Here is a 26,849-nt window from a genome sequence, read left to right as displayed (position 1 = left end):
ATCAACTCCCCCTCCTATCCCACCCCTCCACTGGCTACCCACAAACTCAATTCTCGCATGACATTTTTAACTAGCTTGATCGCTATTGGATCTTACTCTCTTCAATGATACTACGACGTTCCGGCTTAATGCCTGGGATTGTGGTTTTGATTGGTGATTATCATTTGTATATTTAATGTTTGAACATATCAGTGACGTTTAAGACGAGGAAAACCGGGAGAAATCCGGGGTTGAAGTCGGTGCTGATCAATGTGTTTACGCGTCCGTTACGATCAGGCAATACCAATCGATGGATATGAACCAAATTTAAACAAACGTGTAGTGAGTGTCGTGTTGGTCCGGTTTCTTTTTACTTCATCATGTTAGCTACTCGAGCAATTTTGGTATCTTTTCACAAGAAAATAATTTATCACATTTTTATGAGATGAAAAGATGAGAAAGATATTCTGGATTTTTCTTTCCGAGTTTCTAAAATGTAGCGGGATTAGCAGCCACCAGAGGCCGAGGATTGTGCATAGCGAAGCTAATGGTTTGAAACACGGTAGTCCAGGAAGTTCAGCTGGATATGTTAAGCTGTTCCGTGTAATGAATATCCAGATGGTTGTTGACAGGACACTTTTAAAGACACATGTGCCCCGTCAGTCAGGTGCATGTGAGCAAGGAAGAATAATAAGAACAGGTTGTGGAATCTAAAGCATTTTGACAATTCGTCACTTGAAGTAAGGTCCCCAGGATTCAAACTTTTTTACATTTATGTAATTACATTAAAAATACTTTTAAAATATATTTTGGGCTTAAAAATTAGAAAATAGATGTGTTATTTCGCATAACTTCGTGAATTTATTGTATAATGACTAAACAAATTATCAAATATTTTGTTAATGTATCTCATTTTTTCTATAAAATCAACAGACATATAAAAATGCACAAAATAACAAAGAAATATGTTCTATTTGCTATGCTTTGTGTGCGGAAATCAATGGTTAACCGTTTTAAAATGACGTTAAGTCCCTCAACTATGGCGACCCCCCAAAGGCCGTTTTCTAACATGTATTTTTAATCTACCTTGCTTGTGAGCGAAAGGCTGTCCAACATTAGTTGGCAGAGGTGGGCAGCGATCTCGGAGCCATCGGTGGTGAATGTTACTAGCGGGGCGAGTTATCAAATTCAAACATGGTCACATACACAGAAGAACTCTGCCCTTCATGTCTCCATATAATTTATCTAATTGACAAATCCAACGGTTTTATGATTTTGTCATGGTTTTTCATTATCTTTCCAAAGCAGAAAGTTCTTCAAGCGAATTTTATTCCATTTGAAACAAGCGGCGCAATCCTTAATCTAACTCCTTAATCTAATCCTTAATCTGCATCTTTTATAGGTAAATGTTTTTCATTTGATAGAGCAAAAGTATCAATTATTATGACAAGCGTTGCAGATGATAGCTCAACCGCTTCAGATGAAACGACAAAATTTTCATGTATATGACAACCGTCGCAGATGATAGCACAATTGTATCACTTGATATTACAAATCTACGCTACGACGCTATAAGAATAATACATGCATTTGCGCATATATCCGCGGAGGGTTAAATTTTGCCACATAGGTTGGCTTTCAATGACTGGGGTGGGGTGGAGCACCATGGTCTAACCAGAGGCAGTCCCGTGGTACAGTCGTCAATTCGAACGACTCAATAACATGCCCGTCATGGGCTTATGTCATTATTACTATAAAAGAGAAAATAATAGACTTCAAGAGAAAGTGGAACAAACTCGACTTTTTCGATTTCACTCAATCATTTGACCGCTTGTATAGAAGGTTCCTATGGACAACAATGGTCTTAGGATTTATCTCAAGATTAGTCGAACTTTTAACGCTTATTGGAAATTAATCTTCATCACGGTTGCTAATAAATGGCATATGGCATATGCCTTTAGAATTAGAGGCGTGCCAATTGAATTGAAAAAAAAATGCGTACAAGCAATCTAGATCGGTATGAAACAAAATCAATATCAAAAAGCAACAACAATCAAAATTTGGCCGGCTTGCTGCTGTTCAGGTGACCAGAACTACCAATTAATCTGTAGTTCTATCCTTTTTCGAATAGTGCACCAATTTACATGTATTCTTCTTCTTTTTTTTTCTTTGGCTAAACAACCTTTGTCGGTCCAAAGCAGCCTGTACCACGAATGGGCTAAGCTTTCAGTGACTTACAGGGTTTGGAGTCATATAAGGCAGCGGTCGGCAAAGTCCGGCCCGCGGGCCAAATGCGGCCCGCCGCAACATTCAATCCGGCCCGCGAACTGATTGACTGATTTTGAAAGTTGTGAAGAAACTATTCGTATACAAATTACTGAATATCTTTAAAAATAACATTTTATACCATCGTACTCTTTCAAGTTTAATTAAAGTACTGTGCAATGATGGATCGTTCGGTATGTTCGAACTCGTGATCAATATCCCCGTAACGTTTACAAGAAAAAAATGCCTTTTTTCGGCTGGCTGTGGAAAAAACTAGGAGAGATAATTTCTTAACATGTACATAATTTGAAAGGTAATTATATAAGCTTCCTTGGACAAATAAATATAAGACTTTGGGAGTTGCCTTTTATCAATTATCCGGAATTTTCGCCATTATGGACGAAGACATGCCTGTAGGCATCATAAGTTTTCGCGACAAAATTGTTAGAGTAGAGCTTTTGCATCATGTTGGTCCAGAAAAATTCGATGGAACACGTGTGACGGATGTTGTATCAGTTTGCAGACTAGGGTGTCATGTCGAAATTCTATCGAAATTCACCTAGTATGAACGCATTGAGTTTTGGCGTCATTGTTTGCCATTGCGAAGTCAGTGGACGCGATTTCTGCTTCCTGATATGTGTGTTAATTTTCCCATACTATTTCACTGTTTGGCGGGTAGCATCGATCTCCCGGCCCAGATAACCCAGTAATGTAGCCACTTGTGCCTCTGTCTTCATTTTTAGCTTTTTTGGAACTTCAAAAATGAACCTGAGCTCAAATGTAATTTCCTGCGATGCTTTGATTGTTGCCTAAAGGTGCCAAGATGTTGGTGATCAATATGCAGAAATGTTCTTATGCGACGTCAGACTTCTGTACGCAGTCCATTTAAGACGCTACGGGGTGTCATTCGTTGATCGCGCACGCTTATAAGTTAGTTGGTTCACTTTTTTGGTCATCATGTTTAGAGTTTTCTGTTGTCTCATGGGCAAAAAACCTATCAATTGATCTGACATGGCATGACATCTGACTTGTCCATAAATCATTTTTATAATTACTGAATCTATGTTTGTTTCGATAATTTTTCAGCCTTTCTGACTTTTGTATCATCCCCGGATTTTTTTTTCTTTTGACTCAACAACCGTTGCCGGTCAAGGCCTGCCTGCACCACTTGTGGGTTTTGCTTTCAGTGACTAATTGATTTCCCCCCATAGCAGGATAGTCAGTCCTACGTATGGCGGCATGATGTCGTTTGTACACATTTTTTTTTATTATTTCAATGTATCAAAAGAGGCATAGCATTCTACTTTAGTGAACCGGATCAATATTTTTTCCATGTCAACTGAATGAACCGTACGGTTCATATGGCACACCGCTACAATACAGAAACCGCAAAGAAAGCGGGCATACGCAGAGGAATATACCCAGCTCAGACGCAAATAGAAACGAGTTCGCCGCTTCAAGAAAAATGCTTTGGAAGAGCAAAACATGCGGAAACTCCAACGAACCAAAGAGTCGTACGGACCAACACAAAAGTTTTACCATATTCGGTGATATCAGGTCACCGAAACAACGTTGTACCTAAGGTAATTTTCTGTTGTAACAAGGATGCCGATCCGGTTAGTTACCAACCAGACGTCTTCTCGCAGCGGGCTCGGTAATTTGATGAACTACCTAACGTCCAGTTTAAAGAACAGCTAGAGGCTCCACTAGCAGCCAGTGCCATGCTATTGCCACCAAGTATACAAGAAACACAAAAAGCTATCCGTCGGCTGAAAAATAACAAGGCACCCGTAACCGACGGAATTGCAGCTGAACCGGTCAAGAATTGAGGTGCACGACTAGAAAACGAGATTTATCAAATTGTTACTGAGTTGTGGGATAGCGAATCGATGCATTGTGATTGGAATCTCGGCATCATCTACTTCATATACAAGAAGGGAGATAGGTTGGACTGCAACAACTACAGGGGTATTACGGTGCTGAATACCGTATATAAAATATTCTCCCTGGTCCTTCAGGATCGCCTTGTCCCGCACGTCGAAGAGATAGTAGGAAACTATCAAAGAGGATTCCGAAACGGAAAATCAACCCCTGATCAGATCTTCATCATGCGGAAGATCTTTAAGAAGATGGTTGAAAACAGAAACGACACATACCATCTCTTCATTGACTTCAAAACTATATATGACAGCAGAAGAAAACTATACACAGATAACTTGTTTTACTGAAGTTCAGTTTTTTTAGAAAGTTTTTTAAGCTGAAGATTCAGTAATCTATTCAGTAAAAATAATGTTTACTGAATCCCCTAAGGGCATAGAGCGGGTAATTTTTAACATAGTGTGCGTAAAAACGTAGAGTTAAGCCGATGGAAGATTTCCTAGGCTTAAAAAAAGGGAGGGAACGGGTACCGCGGTTGTCTCCCGCATCCATACAAAATACACGGTGCGCTCTTTCAATGCTCGCGCCCATACCCTAAACGACCAAAACGCGATGAATGGATAAAACTATGGACCTGAGATGGGGCCCTATCTCAGTTCCCGTACTGGTACCCAAAGACAGACAATTTCGGACTTCATTTTTGAGAGAGAGCAAAAAGCTGATGCTCCTGCTCCTCCCTCTTCTCCCACTTCTCTCTAAAATTTCATTTGAATGAGTTCTATGGAGGAGAATGGAGAGGACGAGGAGAGAGGAGGACACATTCACCTGTCACCGCCAATAACGAGATTTTGACATTGGCCGGTGATGTTTGGGGTATCAGTGTTCCGTGTGGACCACGGTTCTAAATGAAAACATTGTGTATTTTGTCGTACACTATCTGATTGTCACGGAACCTTACAAATGTTACTGCGCGGTTGAATCAGAAATCGCGCATCGAATCGATGGAAGAAAGGAGTACGAACGAGGGGGGAGAAGAGGAAACACAGAGAAAAACGATGCACATTCACTCATACATTCTTACAGCAGCAGGAAATTCGCGCGAATATAAAATCGGGGAGAGCATTTTAATGCTCGCGAATGAGTGCAAGCAGGTGCGGTATAGAAGATAAAGCAAGACAGCCCAGTTTTTGTTCAAGCTAGGTCCAAAATGTTTCCTTGGGACGCGAGCATCCTTTCGGGTGCTTGTGTTTCTTTCTTTCGCGGTGCGCTGTGTGCGTTTCTTTCGTTCAGCGATCGCTCACACTTGCTGCGTATTTTTTTGTTATCTAGAGCTAAACACATACACGCGTAGATTTTTTTTTCATCACTTTACATTTACACTTTAATTTTATACGATTTCACACATTTACGTAAGTTGGTACACAATATTTGACTAAATTAAAATCGATCGCTCCATCGATGCAAACGTTGAAGTGGCCGAATATCTGCGTAGATCCTGTTGCACACGTTGATTGCTGTAAAAAGGTGTGAAATGAAGCTACGCGATGTACATAACATGCATTACGAATCATTCGCGCAACTTCATTTCAATGCGCACAACACTTGTACACTTGAACACTTTATAAAATTATAAAACCAAGCGTCCAGGACTTAGACTGGCACCCGTGCGGCTGCTTGCTGCGGATCCTTGAGCTCAGTGCTGCAAAATGTCATGAGTATCACGAGTATTTCACCAACGAATAAATGAACATATCCGTGGTAGCTTAATGCTCATTGCTGATGATCACTGAGATGATCAGTGACTATACCAAGGACCGTAAAGATATCAGGTCAAGTTATAAGCCCGTTTTGACAGCTAGGTGGAAGAAGAATCGACGAAGAAAACTGACAGTTAGTTTTCCGCGTTTGGCGAACGCTTCAAGTTCTCGAAGGAAAATTTCCATTTTAAATCACGGGCTGTCTTCTAATACACTAAAATATTCACCCAAATTGATCTCCACCAAATATTGACCATGCAAAACGTAAACAATCCATCAATACATATACAAGCGGAAAACCATCTGTCAAAATCGGAGCCCAGGGGGGGATCGCCAAAAGCGCTATAACTACACCTCATTATACATTCCACCTTGGACTATACCCAAACAGTTGGAGGATCAATCAAATGCTTGGTGACATTTTGATACGTACCCAACTGTTGGTAACTCACTTGGTCACGACATTTTTGTCGACGATTATCACGACATTCTTGGAATATACTTGGCGTGTGGTCCCAAGCAACAAAATGAGCATGCTTTCTCCCTCTATCTGTTTTGATTATATGTCGGGTCAAACAGAGCGAGAAAACATGCTCATTTTGTTTCTTGGAACCACTCGCACGCAATACATATCTCCCGTGACCATCGCGATGATGATTTTGTTTCAGCCAGAATTTGTCATGACTATGTCAGTGACATTTTGCCAAATTGATCACAACAAAAAAAAGTCATGATATAGTGACTGACCAAGCGATGGTCGCAAACATGTCATGAGCATGTATTAATCACAGCAATCGTTTTGAGTATCACCTCTGATTATCACAATTGAGTTCGTGACGCTGATATGGATTTTATTTCAGTCATATTTTTTATGACATTGATAGTGACATTTTGCAGCACTGCTTGAGCTGTACTGACGATTTCGTGTGGTAGCAAGAACGAGAGCACACAGAGGAACTTTCGGTGCAGCAGTGCGAGCGAGACACCGATATCAGCACAGCGCTGCGAGCAGATCAAACTGAGCGCGCTGGCGGAAAGTAAACGCACACATTTACACATTTGTATCTGTGCTAGTGTCAAAACTGTGTAGAAACCAAAACGCACTCTCGCATCCTTATATTTCACACCGTTTCTCCGCTTAACTCTAGGTTTTTACACACACCATGATAAAATATCCCACTCTTTGTTTGTAGGGTCATTCAGTAATGTTGAGTGCTCAACAAAATGACAGCTCGTTTACAGAAATCACAGTTAAGTAGGCTGACCATACGTACCGTATTTAACCGGACAGTTTTTTACCAGAAATTTTAGGTCCCGTCGTATTCGTAACAAAATCACGATTCGTCCCATTTTTTATGTTCTAGAATTGTTAGAATAAATATTACTATTCCTATAAAAATCCTACAACTGTACTACAACATGCTTTAAACAATGCCTGCTTGAAACAATGCGCCTAACAATTTAGAGAACACAATTGCCTACCATTTGTTAATACGATAACCCATTTTTTGTACACTGTTCACATGATTTAAAAAAGGTCGGCTTCGATTGAACCAAAAGTCAAACGATTCGAGTCAGAACGTGTGTTTTACTAATCGGGCATTGTATTAAGCATGTAGACAATTGTTTATTGGACTGTAAAACCCTGTAAGCTCCAAACAAATCTTAAGTTTGAGGAAAATTAATTGTTTGATCAATGAACGTTGATAAAAGATATTATTGTAAAGGGTATTAAGATTTAGATTGGGTTCAATTGTAGAGCGTCGGTTGCACTGATTTAAGGAAATCAATTTCCATTCACTTGAGTGTCGTGATTTCATATACAGTGGTGCCCTTCATACAAATCTAAATGCTATACAAATACCAATCTTAAGACCCTATTGCTTTACAAGAATAATTCCGAAATTCCTCTGTCGTTAGCCACATTTGACAGCAAAATCCGTTTTCCTAACGTAATAACTCGCTCAGAATTACCGATCTGCTTTATGTGTTTATTTCCCATCTCATTTCACCTTGACAGTGAGATTCTCGTTCTTGACAGAATCTACTAATAGTTTCGTTACCATTATCGCGTAAGACTTCAATCTTTTGTACATAATAATGGAATTTATATATAAAAATTAAATAATTTACTAACTTACTAATAAAATCTACATTGGTCTGGATCAATTCATGTTGCCTGGCGTGATAAAAGCTATTCTATTCTGAATTCCCCTATGTGATAGGACCTTTAACGAATAAAATCTTGCATCATGTGTGTTATTGGTAAGTTTTTAGGTGCCGATGTGAAATTAAGATCACAATCGGTGCACAATTTAAAGAAATGCATTGAGCATTTCTTTAAATTTGATTTTTGCTTAGGAAAAACATAGTTCCAATACTAAGCATCATTAATATAAAACTATTGCCAGGAAGAAACGAATCAAGGTGTGTGATATATTGACGAGTTTTGTTACACTTTTTTCTGGATATACTTGTTCACGAATGCGACAGATTATCCTGACAATTTCTGCAACTTAGAGGTGTTTCTTTTGACTACAGATGTAGTGTGCAAGTGTTGTAGATTTAATGCCAATAAAATAATTAATGCATAGAAACTATTTTTTTTCAACTGTTTCTGTTAAATTATAAGGCATTTCCTACGAAAAGCACAAAAGTGGATTGCAAAAATAGTGCTCCTTTCCTAATATTTCACATAGCTAATTAGCGAAATTGGAAGGTTTCAGAATCGAAACCGTACCAACTGCCACCCCAGATTTTCGAAATGAGCCCAGTTTAGAGGATGCGCCACAAAGTGGTCGACCTATGGACCAAAAATTTCAAAAGTCGTTGGAGACAAGTCTGTGCTTAACTGGATGAGAGGCGTGAGGTTAAAAATGCGTTCATCAATATTTTTTTAAGAAACGTGTTTTTTTTTTTTTTGAAAATAGTCTAGAACACGTTATGTTGTGAGTTCTTAGCTCTGGTTTTGGTATGCTGAGAGGAGATTTCTAAAGGGATTCAAAGAGGGGGGGTTATTGTTTAAGAACTTTGTATGAGCTTAGCAACTCCAACTTTGGACTCCCTAGCTGTGTCAAATGAATATTTGACAAAGTATGCTGGAGAAATTGGTGGTAATTTATGGAAATTGCGTTGAATGCGAAATTTATGCCAATGATTTGTAATATTTGGAAAAAAAGGAAATGTTAGAAAAATAAAATAAAGGAATTCTTAGGAAAATAATCGATGTCCCGTATTTTTTTAAATGTGTCTTGTTTTTCATCAACTTCATCTGGTCAGCCTACAACAGCTGTGTCAAACACATTTCATCAGGTTGCAAGTACAGATTGTCAGTGATTCGCGGGCCGCAAAGTTAAGAATTAAAAATATACCACAATATTCATATAAAATACTGATTAAAATCATTATTGTTAAACAAATTGACTTTTTGTACTCCTCGCTTCAAACGTAGAATCGTTTTTTATGTATAAACTAGCTGATTTACCCGGTTTCACGCGGGATAAAATTAATGTCCCGTTTTTATTAAAAATAGAAGAATTTGCAATCCAAGGAGTATAAAACAACGATTACAATGATTACTATGGTTTTATCCCAAAGCTTCGATTCTTCTTATCGGTCGTAATAAAAGAAGGTAATTAAGATCTGCTATTAGTATAAAAACTGTCAAATTAAGAAAATCGCGTATAGCGATATAGCGTATATTGTGTATGGCGTATATCGAGAAATACCTGTACCTTTTGAAATGGTTTTTAAAATTCGACCAAAGGGAAGTTATTTTGCATTTGACATTCGATCTGTCAAATTTATACAATTTGCTCAAGGAACTGTCAAATTTAGAACATATCGTATACCAAAATCGCGTATATCGAACATGGCCTATATCGGGGAATATATGTACCCATATACCAGCACTAAAAAGCTATCGCGATTGCGAGGCCTCTTGCGAGCTCGCAAACTGCTCGAATTTGCTTACGGGGTTTTAATACCAGTGTAAACTGTACTTAACACCGAGTGTCAAAGTGCTTTTTACAATAACAACAATACTGCTCTTGGTATGGGATTAGAAAGTTGCTAATAAATTAAGTTTAGTGTAACATCTGAAAATGATGTGAGTCTTAAAACCTATTCTCATACCACCATAAGGTGTGTGCAAAGTTTCGTTGAAAATGATCCAGCCGTGTCGGAGGATGCTCGCAACAAACACCGTGACACGAGATTTTTATATATATAGATTCGCGATATTATTTTTCATTGTGCTCCTTTTTTATTGAAAAAAGAGTTTTAATATACTTTTAAAGTCACATGCATTTTCTTTTATCCTTATTATTAAAATAGGATATTTTTTATTAGTCGTGTTCTCACACGACAGTTCTGTTAAAAAATATCGCTCAACCCCACTGTTAGATGTAATCGGTGAGTAGTGCACCGACCGCTATAGACGCACATCGATCATCCTCGCTGGATGCTATGACAGCGAGATCAATAGGACAGGTGTACGCGTCAGACCGATAGCGAGGACAATGTATGTGTGCGTTGGACGGAGGATAAAAAGCGAAGCACGCGGTTCAGGCAAATAGCAACTGTGAAGTATAAAGATAAAATAAAAGTGAACTTAATTGAAATATTATCAAACACCCACTTTTTCACTGAGGTATGGGAAATCTAGCTGCCTATTAGAATCTTGTTCAAGCAGTCCAAGCTTTCTATCTTTCTATGAATAAAAAAAATATTTGCCTGCAATTTTTTGACAGATCAAGAGAAAAATTGTAATAAAACGTTTTTAAATATTATTTTTCGCTAATTTCCATGTTCCAAGTGTTCTGGTAGTATATTCATTTCTTGTAACAAGAACCCGTATTTTACGAATATTTTTTTAACTTACGATAATTTTATCTGTCGAAGATTCGTGGTATGTGATCCTATAAAGATCGGCAAACCTTTTTTTGACACTTAAAGGGAGATGATTCGCGAATTGAAGTATGGACCGTGTGAGCTAATCTATTAATAAGCTTTATATTGCAAGGCTTCGGCATTTCGGTAATTTTAATCCTTAATCTAAATCCTTTTGGGTTAAGTGTAATCATATCATTTTGGTTTTGATTTTTGAGGAGGTTGAAAAGTACATTAATTCGTCTTGCAGAATTTGGGTTACAAAAAATCCAACTTCGCTACAATCATTTTTATTAACATTTACCATGGCATGATTATGAAAAAAACAGAAGTAGCTACAATCGAACATCAAAGATCCCAAATAGCAGAGCCGAAGTTGTTCAGAGCTTTTTCTGTGTGCCAAAGCGAGAGACCCTGTCTTCTTTCTCTAGATTTTGGACGCCGCCCGTGTAGAGGTGTGTGCGTTAGACGAAAAATTATGGATGAAATACGGGGGAATCGGGGTTTGAAGTCTTTCGTTCGTCACACACACATAGTGTTGGGTAAAGTGCTACTGTGCGCACTGTGCGCACAGCACATCATACTTTGCGCACAGCACAGCACAGTGCTTGAAGTGCGCATTGTACTAGCACAGTGCGGAAGTGCTAGCACAGTGCTAGCACTTTTCGCACAATCCGCACACTTTGCACAGTGCGCTCTCTGAACACACTACAAGGCAACACACACACTGCATGAAGACTTACCCTACTAGCAATGAGAATGAAAAAGTGTGCAACTTTCAGGCGAGTGGCATGTAGAAGCATGGGGAGACGGTTGGATATACGCGGAGGCGCGAGCGTGTTTTAATTTCTACACAGTTTTTGCACTCACACAATTACACATGTGTGAATGTGTGTGTTCATTTTCAGCCTGTGCGCTCAGTTTGGTTTTCTCGCAGCGGCATGCGGGTATCGGTGTCTCGCTCGCACTAGTGCAGTGAGTGTTCCTCTGTGCGCTCCCTTTCTTGCCACCACACGAAATCGTCAGTTCAGCTCAAGCGTTCGCCGTGAAAGGCCGCGCGCGTGTTAGCCTAAGTCCCGGGCGATCGAAGTTTCGCTAAGTGTTGAAGTGTTGTGAACATTGAAATGAAGCTGCGCTTATTTTTCACCATTTATCTTAAATGTGTGATTTGCGCTGCTTTATTTCATTATTTTTTTACTGCATTGAACAGCTACAACGGTATTCATGCAGTTAGGCGGCTATTTGAAATACGACGATTTTTTTATATAATGAATGTGTGTGGTTTGAAGCAAGATTGTGGGGAGCTATGTATTTAAATGTTCTTTTATTCGCAACAAAAGTGATAAAATATAAACCGAGTTTGATGTGTTCAAGTTTTTGTTTTGATTCGGGTGCACCAAATCCGCGTGAAGGAAAGCGCACAGCGCGCTACGAAAGAAACGAGCGGGAGGGGGTGAAAACACGCTCGCGCCTCCGCGTAATTCCGCGTATTTCCAACCGTCTCCCCCTGCTTCTCTATGCCCCTCGCCTAAAAGTCGCACACTTTTTCATTCTCATTGCTAGTAGGGCTAGCACTGTGCTAGCACTTCCGCGCTGGTACGAATTGCGTACTGTGCTCACAGTGCGCACAACACACTTAGGGCACAGTGCGTGTGCGCACAGCACACTGAATTGTGCTACTTTACCCAACACTACACACACATGCATTTACCAGCGGATTTCGCTGGAGTGAGTCTATCCATCTCTCTCGATTAGTGATGAGAATAGTTCCGAAAATCGAGGAAAGGAACGAACCTGCCGATCTGGATAAAAAGAACGGAACGCGGTACGCAGGTTCAAGATGACCTACCATGGTTACGCTTTTTTCAGTTGCTCACTTTATATATGGTTAACTTCAAAGTATTCTTTGAATATTTTGTATTATATTTTTTGTGCAGTAATCACACAGTTTCAATTAAAACAAAGCTTAATAATAGTTTAAGCCGGTCTCGTAGTACAGTCGTCAACTCGTACGACTTAACAACATGCCCGTCATGGGTTCAAGCCCCAAATGGACCGTGCCGCCATACGTAGGACCGACTATCCTGCTATGGGGGGATCAATAAGTCACTGAAAGCCAAACCCAAAGAATAATAATAGTTTACTGAATGTGTAAAACTATTCTTCTACTAAAATATACCCGCTTAACTTAAGTAGCCCGCTATACAGTTCCTTTTTCATTAAAAGCTTAAGGAATTTTGTTTGTTTTTTCTAAAATTAATCATTATTCCCTTTTTATACTTATAAATAAAGAAGTAAATCAGAAATTTGTTGCAACGCGTATGAAATTTTGATGCAAAATCATAAAGATTACAACTTTATTCGGCTTTTTAAATTTCGTATGGATTAAATTACACTACACTGATTGAATTAATAGTTCTTAATAGAAGCAGATAACATCGAATAACATTGGTTTATTTAAAATACATAGACTGTTAAGTTGTTTCTGTAGAGTTGACATTATACTGTACGGTGAACTACCCGTGTGAAAGTGTCCGGTAGTGCACTTTAATTGTCCATAAGAATAGCGTTGTTTCACGGGGCGATAAACGGCGTTATAGAAATTATTGCGGAAGGATAAACATGTCATGCACCCTCAATATTTAGTTGCACAAAGAAGATCTAAGGTAAAAATTCAAACGAGTTCATTGGAGATGCATGCCCAACGAAGCAGCTTAGCACCAGACACATAGCAATTCATTGACTACCACAATCCAGTCAAAATAACGCACCTATACTGATAACATCCATATGGCAGAAGAGAAACATTTCATTCATTGCGCTTACCGCTAGTGCAGGATTGTCTTTTTAAATTTTGGCGATTAGCTTCCCACCAATCACAAATCTCTAACCTGGCTTCACGGCTCGGGTGTTGTACCGTTATCTCTTTGACTGAGATAGTATGGCTTGCGCTGTTATCACTCACATAGACAGAATGTGTGTATGTGTCCATACTAGAAAGAAGCAAAAGAGAAGGCCGTTCTTTACCGGAACGAAAAGAACGCTGAGAGAAACAGGTTCAGATTTTACCTGCTTCCTTTGTACGTACCAAATCGGCCCATCGTACGAAAGAGAGCAGATGATCGTGCGTTCCAGACTGGATCGAAAAGAACGCTGAGAGAAACAGGTTTAAATTGAACCGGCAAACCGGCTCATAAATACAAAGAGAGTAGAATGTCGTGCGTTCTAGGCCGGATCACAATAAGCACTGAGAGCAACCGGCCCAGCACAGATCGCCGAGAACGCTGAGAGCAGCCGGTTCAGATCGGATCGATAAGATCCTTGATAACAGTCGGTTCAGGTCGGATCGCAAAGAACGGTAGGAGCAACAGGCTCAGTTTGAACCTGCTTGGGTAAAAAATAAGGATCGCGGTCCGGATGCTTGCATGCCGGAACGGATCGCACCTGGCAGGTTCGGAACGCAACGCGCATCACTACTCTCGATCCACCATGATTATTCTACTATCGCGCTCATCCGAGTGTGAGGCATCCTCAGTCTGTCCAGAACTTTCCCTGGGGAAGGATGTACTGAAGTGAGATGCGATTTCTTGTGCGACGTACTTTGCTCGTCTACGTTTTGGGCCGTGTTCGTTCTTCTTCAGTTATGGAATGATTTATCCTAGCAAATTGTTGAGGTAAGTTTCTTGCTCACATGTGTGCTTGTGCAGGTTCATTCAACTAACCTTTGGCGTCTAAAAAGTTACAGGTGTGTGCGCTATTTATCAACGACTGCATGCTGGCCTCGTCAACAATCTTCAAAGTGAGCGACGGAAAGAAAACATTTTCCAGTTTTAAAATATTAAGGTAAGTGTTGATCTAATCCTATGCGCAAAACTCTCCATAGTAATACATACTACATACATAAATTATTGGATCATTTTTGGACAGCGTTCATCACAACACTGCCACAAACCAACGCACTGGATTACGCTAAGAACCTGTCGAAACGCGCGCAGCCCAGCGTCATTACTTAACAGAAGTCGGTTCAACACTCGCAGCTCCTGTTCATGACGTCATCACTAAACTGAAGCCAGCTGAACACGCAGCACGGATAGTACCCCGAGCGCGGTAGGAGGAAGGAAGAACGAGAGGAGGAAGAACGGTAAATTTAGAAGGGGGATAGTGTTCTGCCGCCTACACAGCGTGGGTATGCCAAAACACATGTGGGAAGGGAGAGCTATATTATTCAATAAACAGCATGCGAGTGTGTGCTTAAAGCAAATGTGAACAGCCTCATCATTTCTATAAGTAAACCGAAAAAGGGGGTGGAGCAAACACATTGGTATGCGTGAGCGGCTGAAGAAACCAGAACGTTTAGATGTGTGCGTGACGGATGGTTCGGGCGCCTGAGGCGAAGCTCTCGACAAGACTGCAAACGAGAGCTTCGTGGAGAGCTTTGTAGAGAGCTCAGATTACACAGGCCACCGTGGGTTTTTGCGTCCTTGGGATGTAACATTCTATGGTCGGAACCGTGCAAATCCATTCGGAGAAATTCGGAGCCGAATGAATTCTTTAGTCGGCAGTCGGGGATATGGAGATTACAGGGTGGCCACTCAAATCAGGATTTAAAATTCCGGGTTTTTTCCCGATTTTTCTCGAATTATTCAACAATATAGTATCCAATCTGGAGGTGTGACAACACATTTGAGAACCATTTTTGGCATGATTTCTATCGAATTTGTACAAACAAATTTTCAATCGTGCGCTCGTTTGTGGATCTAATTTGGCTACTATGGATCATAAGCTATTTAAATATGCATTCTTTATATTTACGGAAGTTTGATTTCAGCTAACAACTGATGAAAAAACTACAAAAAGCAGACTAGCCGCTACGTGCGACAACCAATGACTCCAACGGTTCCAAATAGCTCTAAACAGCTCTATAGGCTTCAGACGGCACCGAACGGGACTGTTGGTTTGATTTGGCCGGATTTGGAGTCAGAATAGCTAAGATTGGAAATGGTTTTGAGCAATGCATGCGAATTCGACAATCCAGCACTAATTGTTGCGAAGTTTCTTAGTGAGTGTATCAAGTTTTTTTTTATTCCTTTTTCGTTTGTAGACAGTTGACGCAAATCTATTTTATGTTTACGAACCAAGATATTCCTATTTATCTTGGCGCTAGAGAGGGCAATCCGTGACTCGAAGGTGGAGACTACGCGAACCATCTTCTATAAGTCAACCTAGATCCTACGCTGATGATACACACATCATTGGTCTGTGGCACTCCTATGTAGTAGAAACTTACCAAGTGATCGTGCAGGCGGCAGAGAACCGCGGATTGCAGATACAGGGTGTTGCGTACGACCTCATTATGAAATAAAAGCATATATGCGGATGTAGCGAAGTAAAACACTCCAAGTTAAAACAAAGTTCAAGCAAAACACGGCTCAAGCAATAGCGCGCGCTTCAGAAACGCAACAAACATAAACAGGTAGTCAACCGTTCTCACGGTTCAAACGAGGAAGTAACTTTACGCAATTTATAAACCATAAGTATATGTCACATTAAGTATAAATAAAACTTAGATAACTTAGTTATCAAAATAGTCATAGTTACAGTTAGCTGACCTATATGCGGTCAGCAACTAAATAGCATATAAGAGATGAAAACCTAAATAAAGTAAGCGCATTCGAACACAAACCTCAGAATCGCTCGTTTCTTAATAGTCGGAGGCACTCTCCGGTCGACGAAGGAAAAATATACCCGACTCGGTGTAAAGCACCGGCGTTGGGCGCTGTGACGGAGCAACACATCCGCCAGCAGTATTACAGGGTTTTCAAGGATTATATAGACATGTTCAGCGAGATGTAGATTTGTTCAGGCCTATAATAAACTCTTTCAGCGAGATATAGAAATGTTCGGAAGTAGGCGTTGACATGTTCAGCAACATTAACGGCCCTACCAATAAATAATCCAAGCCTACATAGGCGTACAGATAGGTGAACGCTCTTTTAAAGTCGTCCCAGAATCAGCAACGACAATAGCATGGAAGCTGAGTTGCGCGCAAGGATGCTGGCTGCCAATCGGTCATTGTACAGCCTGAAAAATCAACTCACATCAAAGAACCTGTCGTAACGAACGAAGCTGGGACCATATAACATCTATAGAGTACCGGTACACACATACTCCTCTAAGACATGGACACTGTCCAAATCTGAAGAAGCCCTCATATCCGCGTTCGAGAGGAAGATGGTCAAAAGGATACTTGGCCCCGTATGTGTGGAAGGACAATGGAAAGCCATTATAATGACGAGCTATACGAGATGTACGGCGACCTCACTGTCGTACATCGTATCAACCTCGCCAGGCTCCGGAGGGCTGACCATGTTGTACGCATGGAAGAGTTAAGGTCTTTTTTGGTCGTTCACAAAGACACAGGAGACACGTGGTAGGCCCAAATTGAGGTGGTAAGATGGCGTGGAGGTGTCTGCCATTATGGCCGGGATTAGTGTTGGCCGTTCCGGTCCGAACCTATTAAAATAGTTCTGTTCTTTTTGTAGGCCGTTCCGTTTCGATCCTTTATACAAAATCGTTACGTTCCGTTCATTCCGTTCATCCCGTTTTTTTCCGTTCATCCCGTTTTTTCCGTTCATCCCGTTTTTTTCCGTTCATCCCGTTTTTTCCGTTCATTCGGTTCCGTTCATTTTGTTCTTTTCGTTTACTCCGTTCCGTTCCGGTCTTTGCCGCTTCAATATTGTTAGCAAGGTGCTATCGTTCGTGCGTTCCGTTCTTTTAAAAAAAACCGGTTTGGTCCGGCTGTTGCTTGCTGCATGCAAGATAACTGTTCACTCTTTCTCGCACACAGTATGTGTTGCCTGTGCACTTTCACATGCTAACAGTAATATTCATCGCACTCCGTCGCGTATCGTTTATAAAAATCGCGGTGAGCGAATTATTACTATTAATTTAGCTTGTTTTAACTAGGCAAATTACATTTATAAAATTTCAACCTGTATTCATATTGCAGAACTGGTTGGAAGACATGCAATATAATCACCGACAAACCAACGTGACACTTGCGCTACAAAACTTTCCGACACGAAAGTACTGTCATTTTCAATGAAGGCGATCACTTTTGTCAAAATGAGCTCTCTTCGGGGCTGCTTAGATGGAAAAAAATTTTCCAAGTACAAATGGCGGAGGAAGTGTTAGGCAAGATTTTATGAAAATAATTGGAAAAAATACTCGGAAAAATCATTTGATGGGTTTAAAAATTTATGCAAATGATGTGAAAAGTGGAGAAAATATTCTTCCTTGGAAGTTGAGGAGAAAAACAAAAAGAGGTTTAGCAGTTCCTGCTCTGTGTCAGTGTAGTAAGCGAATCATTATACAGAGAAAGCGCTAGTATTTAACGTATTTTAATTTGAAATAAGGAGACAGCTTTTGAAGCTAATTTTGTTCGAAGTGTCACGTCAATTTGTCGGTAATATAATATGTTTAGCACGCAACGATGAATAATGAAGATAAAAAACCGACGCCACCACCGAAGGCACGAGTAGGGATGCAACACAATCGCTCGTAGGAGAAATAAAAGCTTTCGGCACTTTACACTGCGTTGCAATAATATACAAGGTTGCCACATATGCAAGTATGAACAACGAAAAATAAAATGTATTTTTTTATGCCAAGATATCCACCTGATCTTGGCACTCGGCATAATTCCAATATTTGGCCATTAGATTCGAAGCATTCTGTTCCATTTGACAACCTTTTAAGAGCCGTGATTATGTGAACGATTTGTGTGCAAAAACAATTTGTTTTAATAAGTGAAATCCAAATACTTAGCCAGTATCGTGATACAATCGTCAACTCGTACCACTCTATAACATCGGCATGAGTTAATGGCATGGCCTCGAATGGACCGTGCCTCCATACGCAGTGCCCTCACTATAAGTGGTACAGAAAGGCTTTGACCGAGAACGGTCGTCGCATCAAAAACGTTTAAAAAATGCTAGATAATAAATGCATGGTTGATATTAGCAAAGCTGGTACAGCTTACTGGGCATAGGTTGAACCCATCTCGATTAGGATTGATTCCAGATTGAAAAAGTGTCTTTTATATCCTGTACCAAAAACATGTAAAACATTTTGTTACTGTGCATTTGAAGCAGTTTGGGAAATAAATCAGAAGTCTTATAAAAGGATGATTGTGACACAAATATCAAGATAAATTTAAATGAAATAAATATTGGTGACAATGGTTTCATTGAAATTTATTGGGCCAAACACAGAATGTAACACAAATAAATATATTCAAATATTTGAATTGGAAGCAATTCAGAACAGAAAGAGAGATATTCCAGAGGTTCTATATTTTAATAAAGAGAAGTTGTCAGTCACGCATAGAATAAAACATAAAATTAATACCACGGACAACGTCCCGATCTATACTAAATCCTATTAATATTCTCAAATGTTTGAAACTAAAGTACTGATACTAAAGCAAGCGAAGAAAATGCTCCAATATCTCCCTACACTTCTCCCGTATGGATTGTAACAAAAAAGATGATGCCACAGGTTTCAATAAATATCATTCGGTCATCGATTATAGATCCCTAACCGAAAAAAACCATTTCAGACAAATATCCCAATCCTGATATTACTGAAATTTTACACATATTAACACTTTGACCGCCGGCATGACGTCACAGTTTTTGAGTGAGCTGGTAGCGCATGTCAAGAGAGCGATGAGAGCGACACTTTCTCGTGCCATTGTTATCACTCTTATGTTTTATTGCGATAAGCGGTGTAGCACATGTCGTTCTCGTTCTCTCTTTCCTACCTCATTCGTTATCAAGAGAATTACTGAGCGTCAGATGCAAAGCTGAACGGTGAGCAAAACCGTCATGCGAATTTATATGACACGGCGCTTAAAGTGTTAAGGAAGGCTTCATACTTCTCGCCTTTAGATCTAGTAGCAAGATTTCATCAAGTGCAGTTCGAGGAAGACGATATAGATAAAACGGCATTTGCTGTTAGTTCAGTAAATAAGAAACCTTTTAAACTAAAAAAAGCACCATCAACATTTCAAAGGGTTATGGATACAATACTAAGAGAACATATACGATCTTGTTGTCTCGTCGACATGGACAACTTTATAATTTTTATGTTATATGTTTCTAAAATTATTATTAATGTCATTAAAAGATACAATGTTAAAATTCGAAGCCAAGAATTTTTTTTCGGAAAAAAGTTCAATTCCTAGGCCACACAGTAACAGAAGAAGGGGTAAAACCTAAGGCCGCGGGGCCTTATAGAAAATAAGTTTTTTATCGCATGATTTTTAAAACTTTTTCAATTATAAACATTAAATACATTTTCCAAAGTTATTACCGATAAACGAATAGCACAATTACTCATATTTCAGTTAGGTGATCGCTGCATCGTCAACTTTCTCAAAGATTCTCAAAGATTCTCAAACCGATTTTGTGCCGATTCGACAAACATTTTCTGTTTTTGGACATTTTCTGTCGATGATAATAAAGACATTCTTGAAATATACTTGGCGTGTGGTCCAATGGGACAAAATGAGCATGCTTTGTCGCTTTGTCTCCTTTGATTATCTGTCGGGTCAATCAGAGCGAGAAAACATGCTCATTTTGTTGTGTTTTTTTTTTTTTGTATCACATTTGGCACAACTAATCACAGAAAAAAATCAAGACATCTTGACCATGCGTTGGTCGCAAAAATGTCACGAAACATGTATTGGTCACACCAATCGTTTTGAGTATTACATCTGATGACAATTGAGTACGTGACGCTGACATGGATTATGTTTCAGTCAGATTTTTTAATGCCATTGACAGTGACATTTTGCAGCACTACAAACCAATGTGGATTGAAAATATTAGGTGATGGAAAAAGGTCTTTGAGGGGCCAAGTTGAGGAGCTTTATGTCATTTTAAAACCGTTACAAAGGTTTTCAGCACACAAAGCATAGCAAATATAACAGATTTCTTTATAACTACGTGCATTTCTGTATGTCCATTGGTTTTATCGAAAAAATAGAATAGACAAAATATTTGATGATTTGTTTAGTCACGAAATTTAAAATCATGCGAGTAAGAGATCTAATCTCTTGTGAATTGTCCATGTGTCTCACTGATAATGAGGAATAAATGTGAAAATAGGAAAAATAAAAGATTTCTTAGTGTTGATCCTCAAACGTGTCGAAAACACAATGAAATAAATATACAGTAGGTGACCACTAACTGGGTGTGTTTTACTGGATTTTTTTTAAACTAAACGTTCGCTAACTGGAGTGATTCTCAGTTGAAAAACACATGAATGTCAAAACATGAAACATCCGGCATCTTACGAAGAGAAATTCATAGCAAATGTGGATTTTTCTCACAAATTTAACCTCTTAGTTAGCGGTCACCTACTGTGCAATGAATTCACGAAATAACATGAAATAACACACTTCAATTTATGTTTTAAAGGTTAATAAGAACTCGCAAAGCCCAAAATATATGTTTAAAGTATATGCAATCAAAAAAAAATGTGATGGATCAATTATATGAACAAATTAAATAAATGTAAACATACTTTGATTCCTGTGCACCTTACGTCAAGTGATTTTTTTGTCTTTTTTATAGATATTTTGAGCCAATTGACCTCATTCGCCTCTTTCATCAAATAATAAATTGTCAAAATGCTTTAGATTCCACCACCTGATATGTTTAATCAACCTTGCTGCAAACATACCATTATTGTAATTTTTAAACTTAACGTAAATTACAGCAAAATAAATTAAAACAATCTGGTTGAAAACATCAACATAATTTGGTAAAATCAGAAAAAAAACGCTTACCTGATGCATGCTTGGGTTCCAGGTCGTACTGAATCAGAGCACCATGGGCAGCCATGATGAACAACGAATCAACTGGTTTGCGCTGTATGCGATGGGCAGGAATGTCACGCAACACACCACCAGGAAGATCGAGCAGCCACGAGCGAGCCTTTGCAAAGGTGGCGCATACACGTAATGGTTTCACAGAATCATCTGATGACGATGAAGAAGAGTTACGCTGTCTCTGATGATTGGCAAGATGTCCTCCGCAGATTGATTTGCTTGATCCTGAGCCATTAGAGACACAGGTTCCGATGTTAGCTCCTACCCCGCTTCCTATCAAATTAGTAGATTGTCTCAATTGTGCAAGCGGTTGTACTATAGTTGGATGTGGGAACGGAGGAGAGCGAGGATTTGAATAAGCCATCGCAGCAGACACATTATTAGAACCGATTGCAGTATCACCCGAGTACGATACGGGACTGCTTGACCGTCCTTCAACCGAGAGTCCTGCTGATCGATGAAATCGGGATAATCTATTCACGACATGAGGAGAGCCATGCGTTCGCACACCTGCTGGTCCACCATATGGTGTTATGGGAAAAACGTGAGTGGTACCGCGCAGCGTGGATACTGCCACCCACCGAGAGTCAAATGAAAATGCAACGTCTTGTACCTTAGCAGAGGTATCTCCGCGATGCAATACATATAGATGATGCACAGCCGCAAGCGACGATCCAGTTGGGTGAGGTTGCATTCGGAACACGTGAAAGTCATGCCCGCGTTTGTCAGCAGTAAGAAGTAACATACCAGATGCATCAAATTCCAAAGCGATTATTGCTTCGGAATGAGCAATAAAATGAGCAACGATGGGGTCACTACCAGTGACAGTAATTGGCGCACCTGTAGTAGGACTTACGTCCTTGACAGGATGCTTGACATCCAAAACTGTAACAACGCCTGCTTGATTACCCTCGGAAATAATCCCTCCACCGCTTACCATGCCTCCAGCAATTATTCCACTTGTTTCGCTTGCAGAGTTAGAATTACTTCCAGTAACTAAACCTGCGCCAACTCCACCTAAATTGGAACTGCTGCCTCCACCAACCAGATTAGAGCTCAAAGAAGAGCCTAGATGGCTACCAGTAAATCCAGCCGCAACATGTTCGCTGAACTCACGTAGACCTTTGCCAAAGCTTTTAGCTGCATTCAGAACAGTTGCAGTATAACTCGTGACACCATCACCTTCGCAGCCTCCACTCGAGCGTTTGGTTGGAATTAGGCGCCGCTCCGCGTATGCTATCCAGCGAGACCCTAGCGCAACTGGATTTGGATTAAGTCCCGGGCTTGGGTGACAAGAAGTCACTGTAATGCGATCTTCTAATGTACGTGCATCAAAAACGGCTATTCGCTCAGGAAATGTAACTACAATTGAAGAACGATTCGCTAAGATGTCCACAATTATACTTTTGAATTTTATGCTTTTCACTGTTTCGCCGTCCTTAAGTGATATAAAGTTGACTGCACAATACTGGAAGGTATCATTGGAGGTAATTCCTGCGTTAGCACCATTCCCATTTGCACCACTATCACAAAGTGCAATTAAAGGGCGCTTGTGAGTGAACTGGTCTGTCGGTTCTGTAGTCGAATCATGATCACTAGACGTAGGTGTAGGTAGTACGCGCAAACACTTAACACTTCCATTACGCCAAGATAATACTTCCGAAGCTTCCCCATTGGCTGGAACGACCCAAACCTTGAATTAAAAATACACGGTAAGCACATAATTTTGAATAATATCAGTGAGAATCAATCGGTTGGAATTGTTTTAATACTTTACCTGTACACCAGTGACATAGCCCAAGACCAAAAGTAACGGAGGTGCTATTCCACCATCCAGTTCCCAATCGTCACCCAAGGATGGATCACTGATGTCTGCTGCGTTTTCAAAGCGAACCCATATAATATGATCTTTACTATCACCTAGCGGAGCCTGTCCTTGCAATGTAACATCATTGATAAATCCGGCCACGCTATCTATGATCGATCGGTCGTTGACTGTCTGTGGAGGTACAATTTTGGGCATGCAACGCACCACGTTGATACCGGTTTCACAAGAAGAATTCGTTAAACGGCTTCGTTGGGATTCAGCAGACATTTTTAGATATGATATCCTACGGAATTTAAGAAGAAATTAATAAAATTAGTAGACGAATAACAATTTGCATTGTTAGTAATATGTGACACTGGTTAGAATTAGTGCATTAATTTTCCCTTTTAATCAAGTGCATTACCGCACGTGCTGTTAAAATTTTGTTAATTTACAAAATGTTAATAGCACGAGCGTTAATGCGCATAAAAAAAAAATAAAATAAAAAAAAAATAATTAAACAACCATTTACCTTTTCTGTCTGAAAAACATGTTTTCAAGGGAATATCCAAACTTGAAAAAAATCCAATTTCATGATCTTTGCTCAGGTCTTCTAAGGCCGCGGGGCCATGGGGATTTCTCAAGCTGAGAAAACATTCCCAAGCACTCATTTAAGTTTCTCAAGCACTCAAATCTTGTTCTCAGACGCGAGCCCGTGGCCGTCGTCAGTTTTTCTCACTCTGAGAAATTGTTATTGCCACTCAAGCTTTAAATTAGAGCTTTAAATATAAAATATGTTTTTGATCGCATTTTTTTATTTTTTCAATTATATACATTGAAAACATTTTCCAAAGTGATTACCGAAAAACAAATAACACAATTGCTCATATTTCAGTTAGCCGATCGCTGCATCGTCAACTTTCTCAAAGATTCTCAAAGATTCTCAAAACCGATTTTGTTCCGATTCGACAAACGTTGAGAACGTAGGTTTCACGTAGGCACAAAATCAGTTAGAGAATCTTTGAGAAAGTTCGAGAAGATTTCATTTGAAATTAAAATATAAGCAATTGTGCTATTTGTTTTTCGATTATCACTTTGGAATAAGTATTCAATGTTTATAATTGAAAAAAAATGCGACCCATAATTTATTTTCTATTTAAAGCTCCAAATAAAGCTTGAGTGGCTTTATCCGTTTCTCAGAGTGAGAAAAATTGACAACGGTCACGAGCTTGCGTCTGAGAACAAGTACCACGCAAACAATGAGACCACAAATTTTGTGTGATTCAGGCCGAGGGGTATGAGGAAGCTTGATGAAGCAAGGAGAAACGCGCTGCGATGAGAGTTCGCATTCTGTTTTACACGCGCGCTTCACTAACACCAATACAAATACCGTGCTTTGACGAGCCGTCTGTGAATGTGTTTCTTCTTTCAGCGAGCTCAACAACTTGGAGCTGCTCGTCACATCGCGTTGTCTCGCTTACACTACAGCATCGAACCATCGCTCCGTATGTCCCCCCTCCTACGCGTACAAAACCACCAGTACAGCGCGACGCTTTGTCGGAGATGGTTGTGCGCGTTTTGTTCTAAGTCCCGCGCGCAGTGTTTGTGCGCTGGTGCGCATTTCGTTCGAAGTTTCGTGCGCCGATGTGTTTTGATGAAATGTTAAGTGAACAAACAGTGTGCACAGACGCACATGCCGTGCGTGGATCGACAGGTAAGAATTTGCTGAACAGAGGCAACGCAGATTGTCGACAAGTTTCCCGCAGCCTGGCTCGACCCGGTACTTTACAGTATGACGCCATTCGTGAGTATGAAGGATTCTAAATGTGTCCTTTAGTGTGTACTTTATGTTTCAATAAAGTGTGTAATGTAATACAAAATGACCGTGTTTGTGTTTGTTTTTAGAATAAGTGCGTATTTCAGATCGTGGTAATGTATGAAAGAAAACGAAAAACAACAAGCTTTTGATGTGTTGGTAGCATGGCTCGAAAGAACACAAACACATTGAGAACTGCAGAGCGCACCATGCGTTACGGGTGGGGAGGGGGAGGGCTCGCGCGAGGGTGTAACTCATTGGTCGAAGAGACACTCGGGGCGACTATGGGCTTCGAGCGACGAGATCCGTTCGCCGCGGTTGTCAGAAGGCGCTCACTTGGCGCTCAGTTTTAAAAAGTTTTAACCATTGAGAGACCGTAAGAAGCGCGTGAAAGAATGAGTTCTACCTGCCGGGGTCGAACGTTCCCGTTTGTATGGGGAGGAATCCGCGAGGAATATAAATATACATACATAAATATAGGTATATGCATATCTATAATATAGTTATAGTGTAATAATGCCCTAACGCTTTCTGCTGCATGGGCCAACATCGACTCGCAGGTCGACTCGCGCGATCGCGACACGAAGCCGAAGCGAAGACGGTTATAGTGCGAGGGGTATAAGTACAGGTGTGAAGTACGCCATCGCCCTTTTTCTATCGTTATTGGAATAAAAAAGACACGTTCTTTATAGCTTATTGTCACAACCAAATTTTATAAAACGTGTCATTTAATTTACTATAGACTACCGGTAAAAATAAGTTGCTTTCGCAACATTCTATAAAGAACGTGTATCCCAGTGTGTTAGGGAATCTTCTACCGCGTCCGTATATTATATATTCACATTATCACTCGTGTTAATCGCTTTAGTAAGTCACCGCAAAACGTTGTGTTAGTCTCGGGAGTGAAGCGTAATTAGGGAACGTTAAGTAAATCTCCGGAGCGTGGCGTAAGACGGTGCGGAAGTGACGCGAACATTAAATAAGTGCAAAGTGAAAATGTTAAACGACAGGTCGGCAGTAGAAGACCCCCGCGAGCGGATCGTTGATCAGCAGGAGTCTTTGGCTGGACCGTCGATGAGCGACAGTTCGGCAATAGCAGACCACCACGAGCAGATCATTGACCTGCAGCAGCCTCAAGCTGGACCGTCGACGAGATCGACAGTACGGAGCAGCGAGACAAAGAACGCTGCACCGGTAAAGGTGGGCGCGTCATCGACCCCAGATATCGTAGCTTCTCGTGAGTTGGCGGTGCGTATGAGAAGGCTTGAGCTCGACCGGCTCCAGTTTGAAACAGAGAAGGCGCGTAAGGAGCTTGAGTTTGAGGAGCGTGAGCTCGAAATCACGCGGCAATTTGCTCTACAAGATGCGTGCATACCGAACCAGGCGGAGAAGGCAGTAGCGTGGCTGGCCGATACGGACCGTGTCGGTATGGCGACTGGGACGCAACGCGATGGCGGCGGCATCGGGTACCCTCGATCAAGTCAGCCCCCCTTTACACCAACGGGAAGCCGTGGGAGTTTTCCCCCGCACTACGATCCGACGTGGATGTGTGACCAACGA

The 26,849-nt window shown here is 40.4% G+C and overlaps 1 protein-coding gene and 1 long non-coding RNA gene across 10 annotated transcripts in view; one reads left to right on the top strand and one right to left on the bottom strand.

The window, feature by feature from the left end:
- The window catches only part of LOC121595883 (breast carcinoma-amplified sequence 3 homolog), a 111,252-nt gene that overhangs the window by 62,744 nt on the left and 21,659 nt on the right, over positions 1–26,849 (bottom strand). For 3 of the 9 annotated variants that reach the window (XM_041920276.1, XM_041920367.1, XM_041920712.1), the window contains exons 1-3: positions 24,006–24,268; positions 23,444–23,777; positions 21,625–23,359 (exon numbers count right to left, since the gene is read on the bottom strand). In XM_041920276.1, the coding sequence (XP_041776210.1) occupies positions 21,625–23,359; positions 23,444–23,777; positions 24,006–24,025 (2,089 nt within the window). In that variant the 5' untranslated portion in view covers positions 24,026–24,268. Of the gene's footprint in view, positions 1–21,624; positions 23,360–23,443; positions 23,778–24,005; positions 24,269–26,849 lie in introns of those variants that run through there. The other 6 variants (XM_041920538.1, XM_041920623.1, XM_041920798.1 and 3 more) reach the window with 3 other exon arrangements.
- On the top strand, positions 14,403–15,019 carry LOC121596582. Its single transcript, XR_006005293.1, has 3 exons — positions 14,403–14,443; positions 14,515–14,612; positions 14,697–15,019. It is a non-coding gene; the product is annotated as an uncharacterized LOC121596582 (long non-coding RNA).

The sequence above is a fragment of the Anopheles merus genome, chromosome X, assembly GCF_017562075.2.
Source record: "Anopheles merus strain MAF chromosome X, AmerM5.1, whole genome shotgun sequence".
Classification (NCBI taxonomy): domain Eukaryota; kingdom Metazoa; phylum Arthropoda; class Insecta; order Diptera; family Culicidae; genus Anopheles; species Anopheles merus.
Note: the sequence above shows the minus strand (reverse complement) of the source record. Positions and strands in the feature narration are given on the sequence as shown.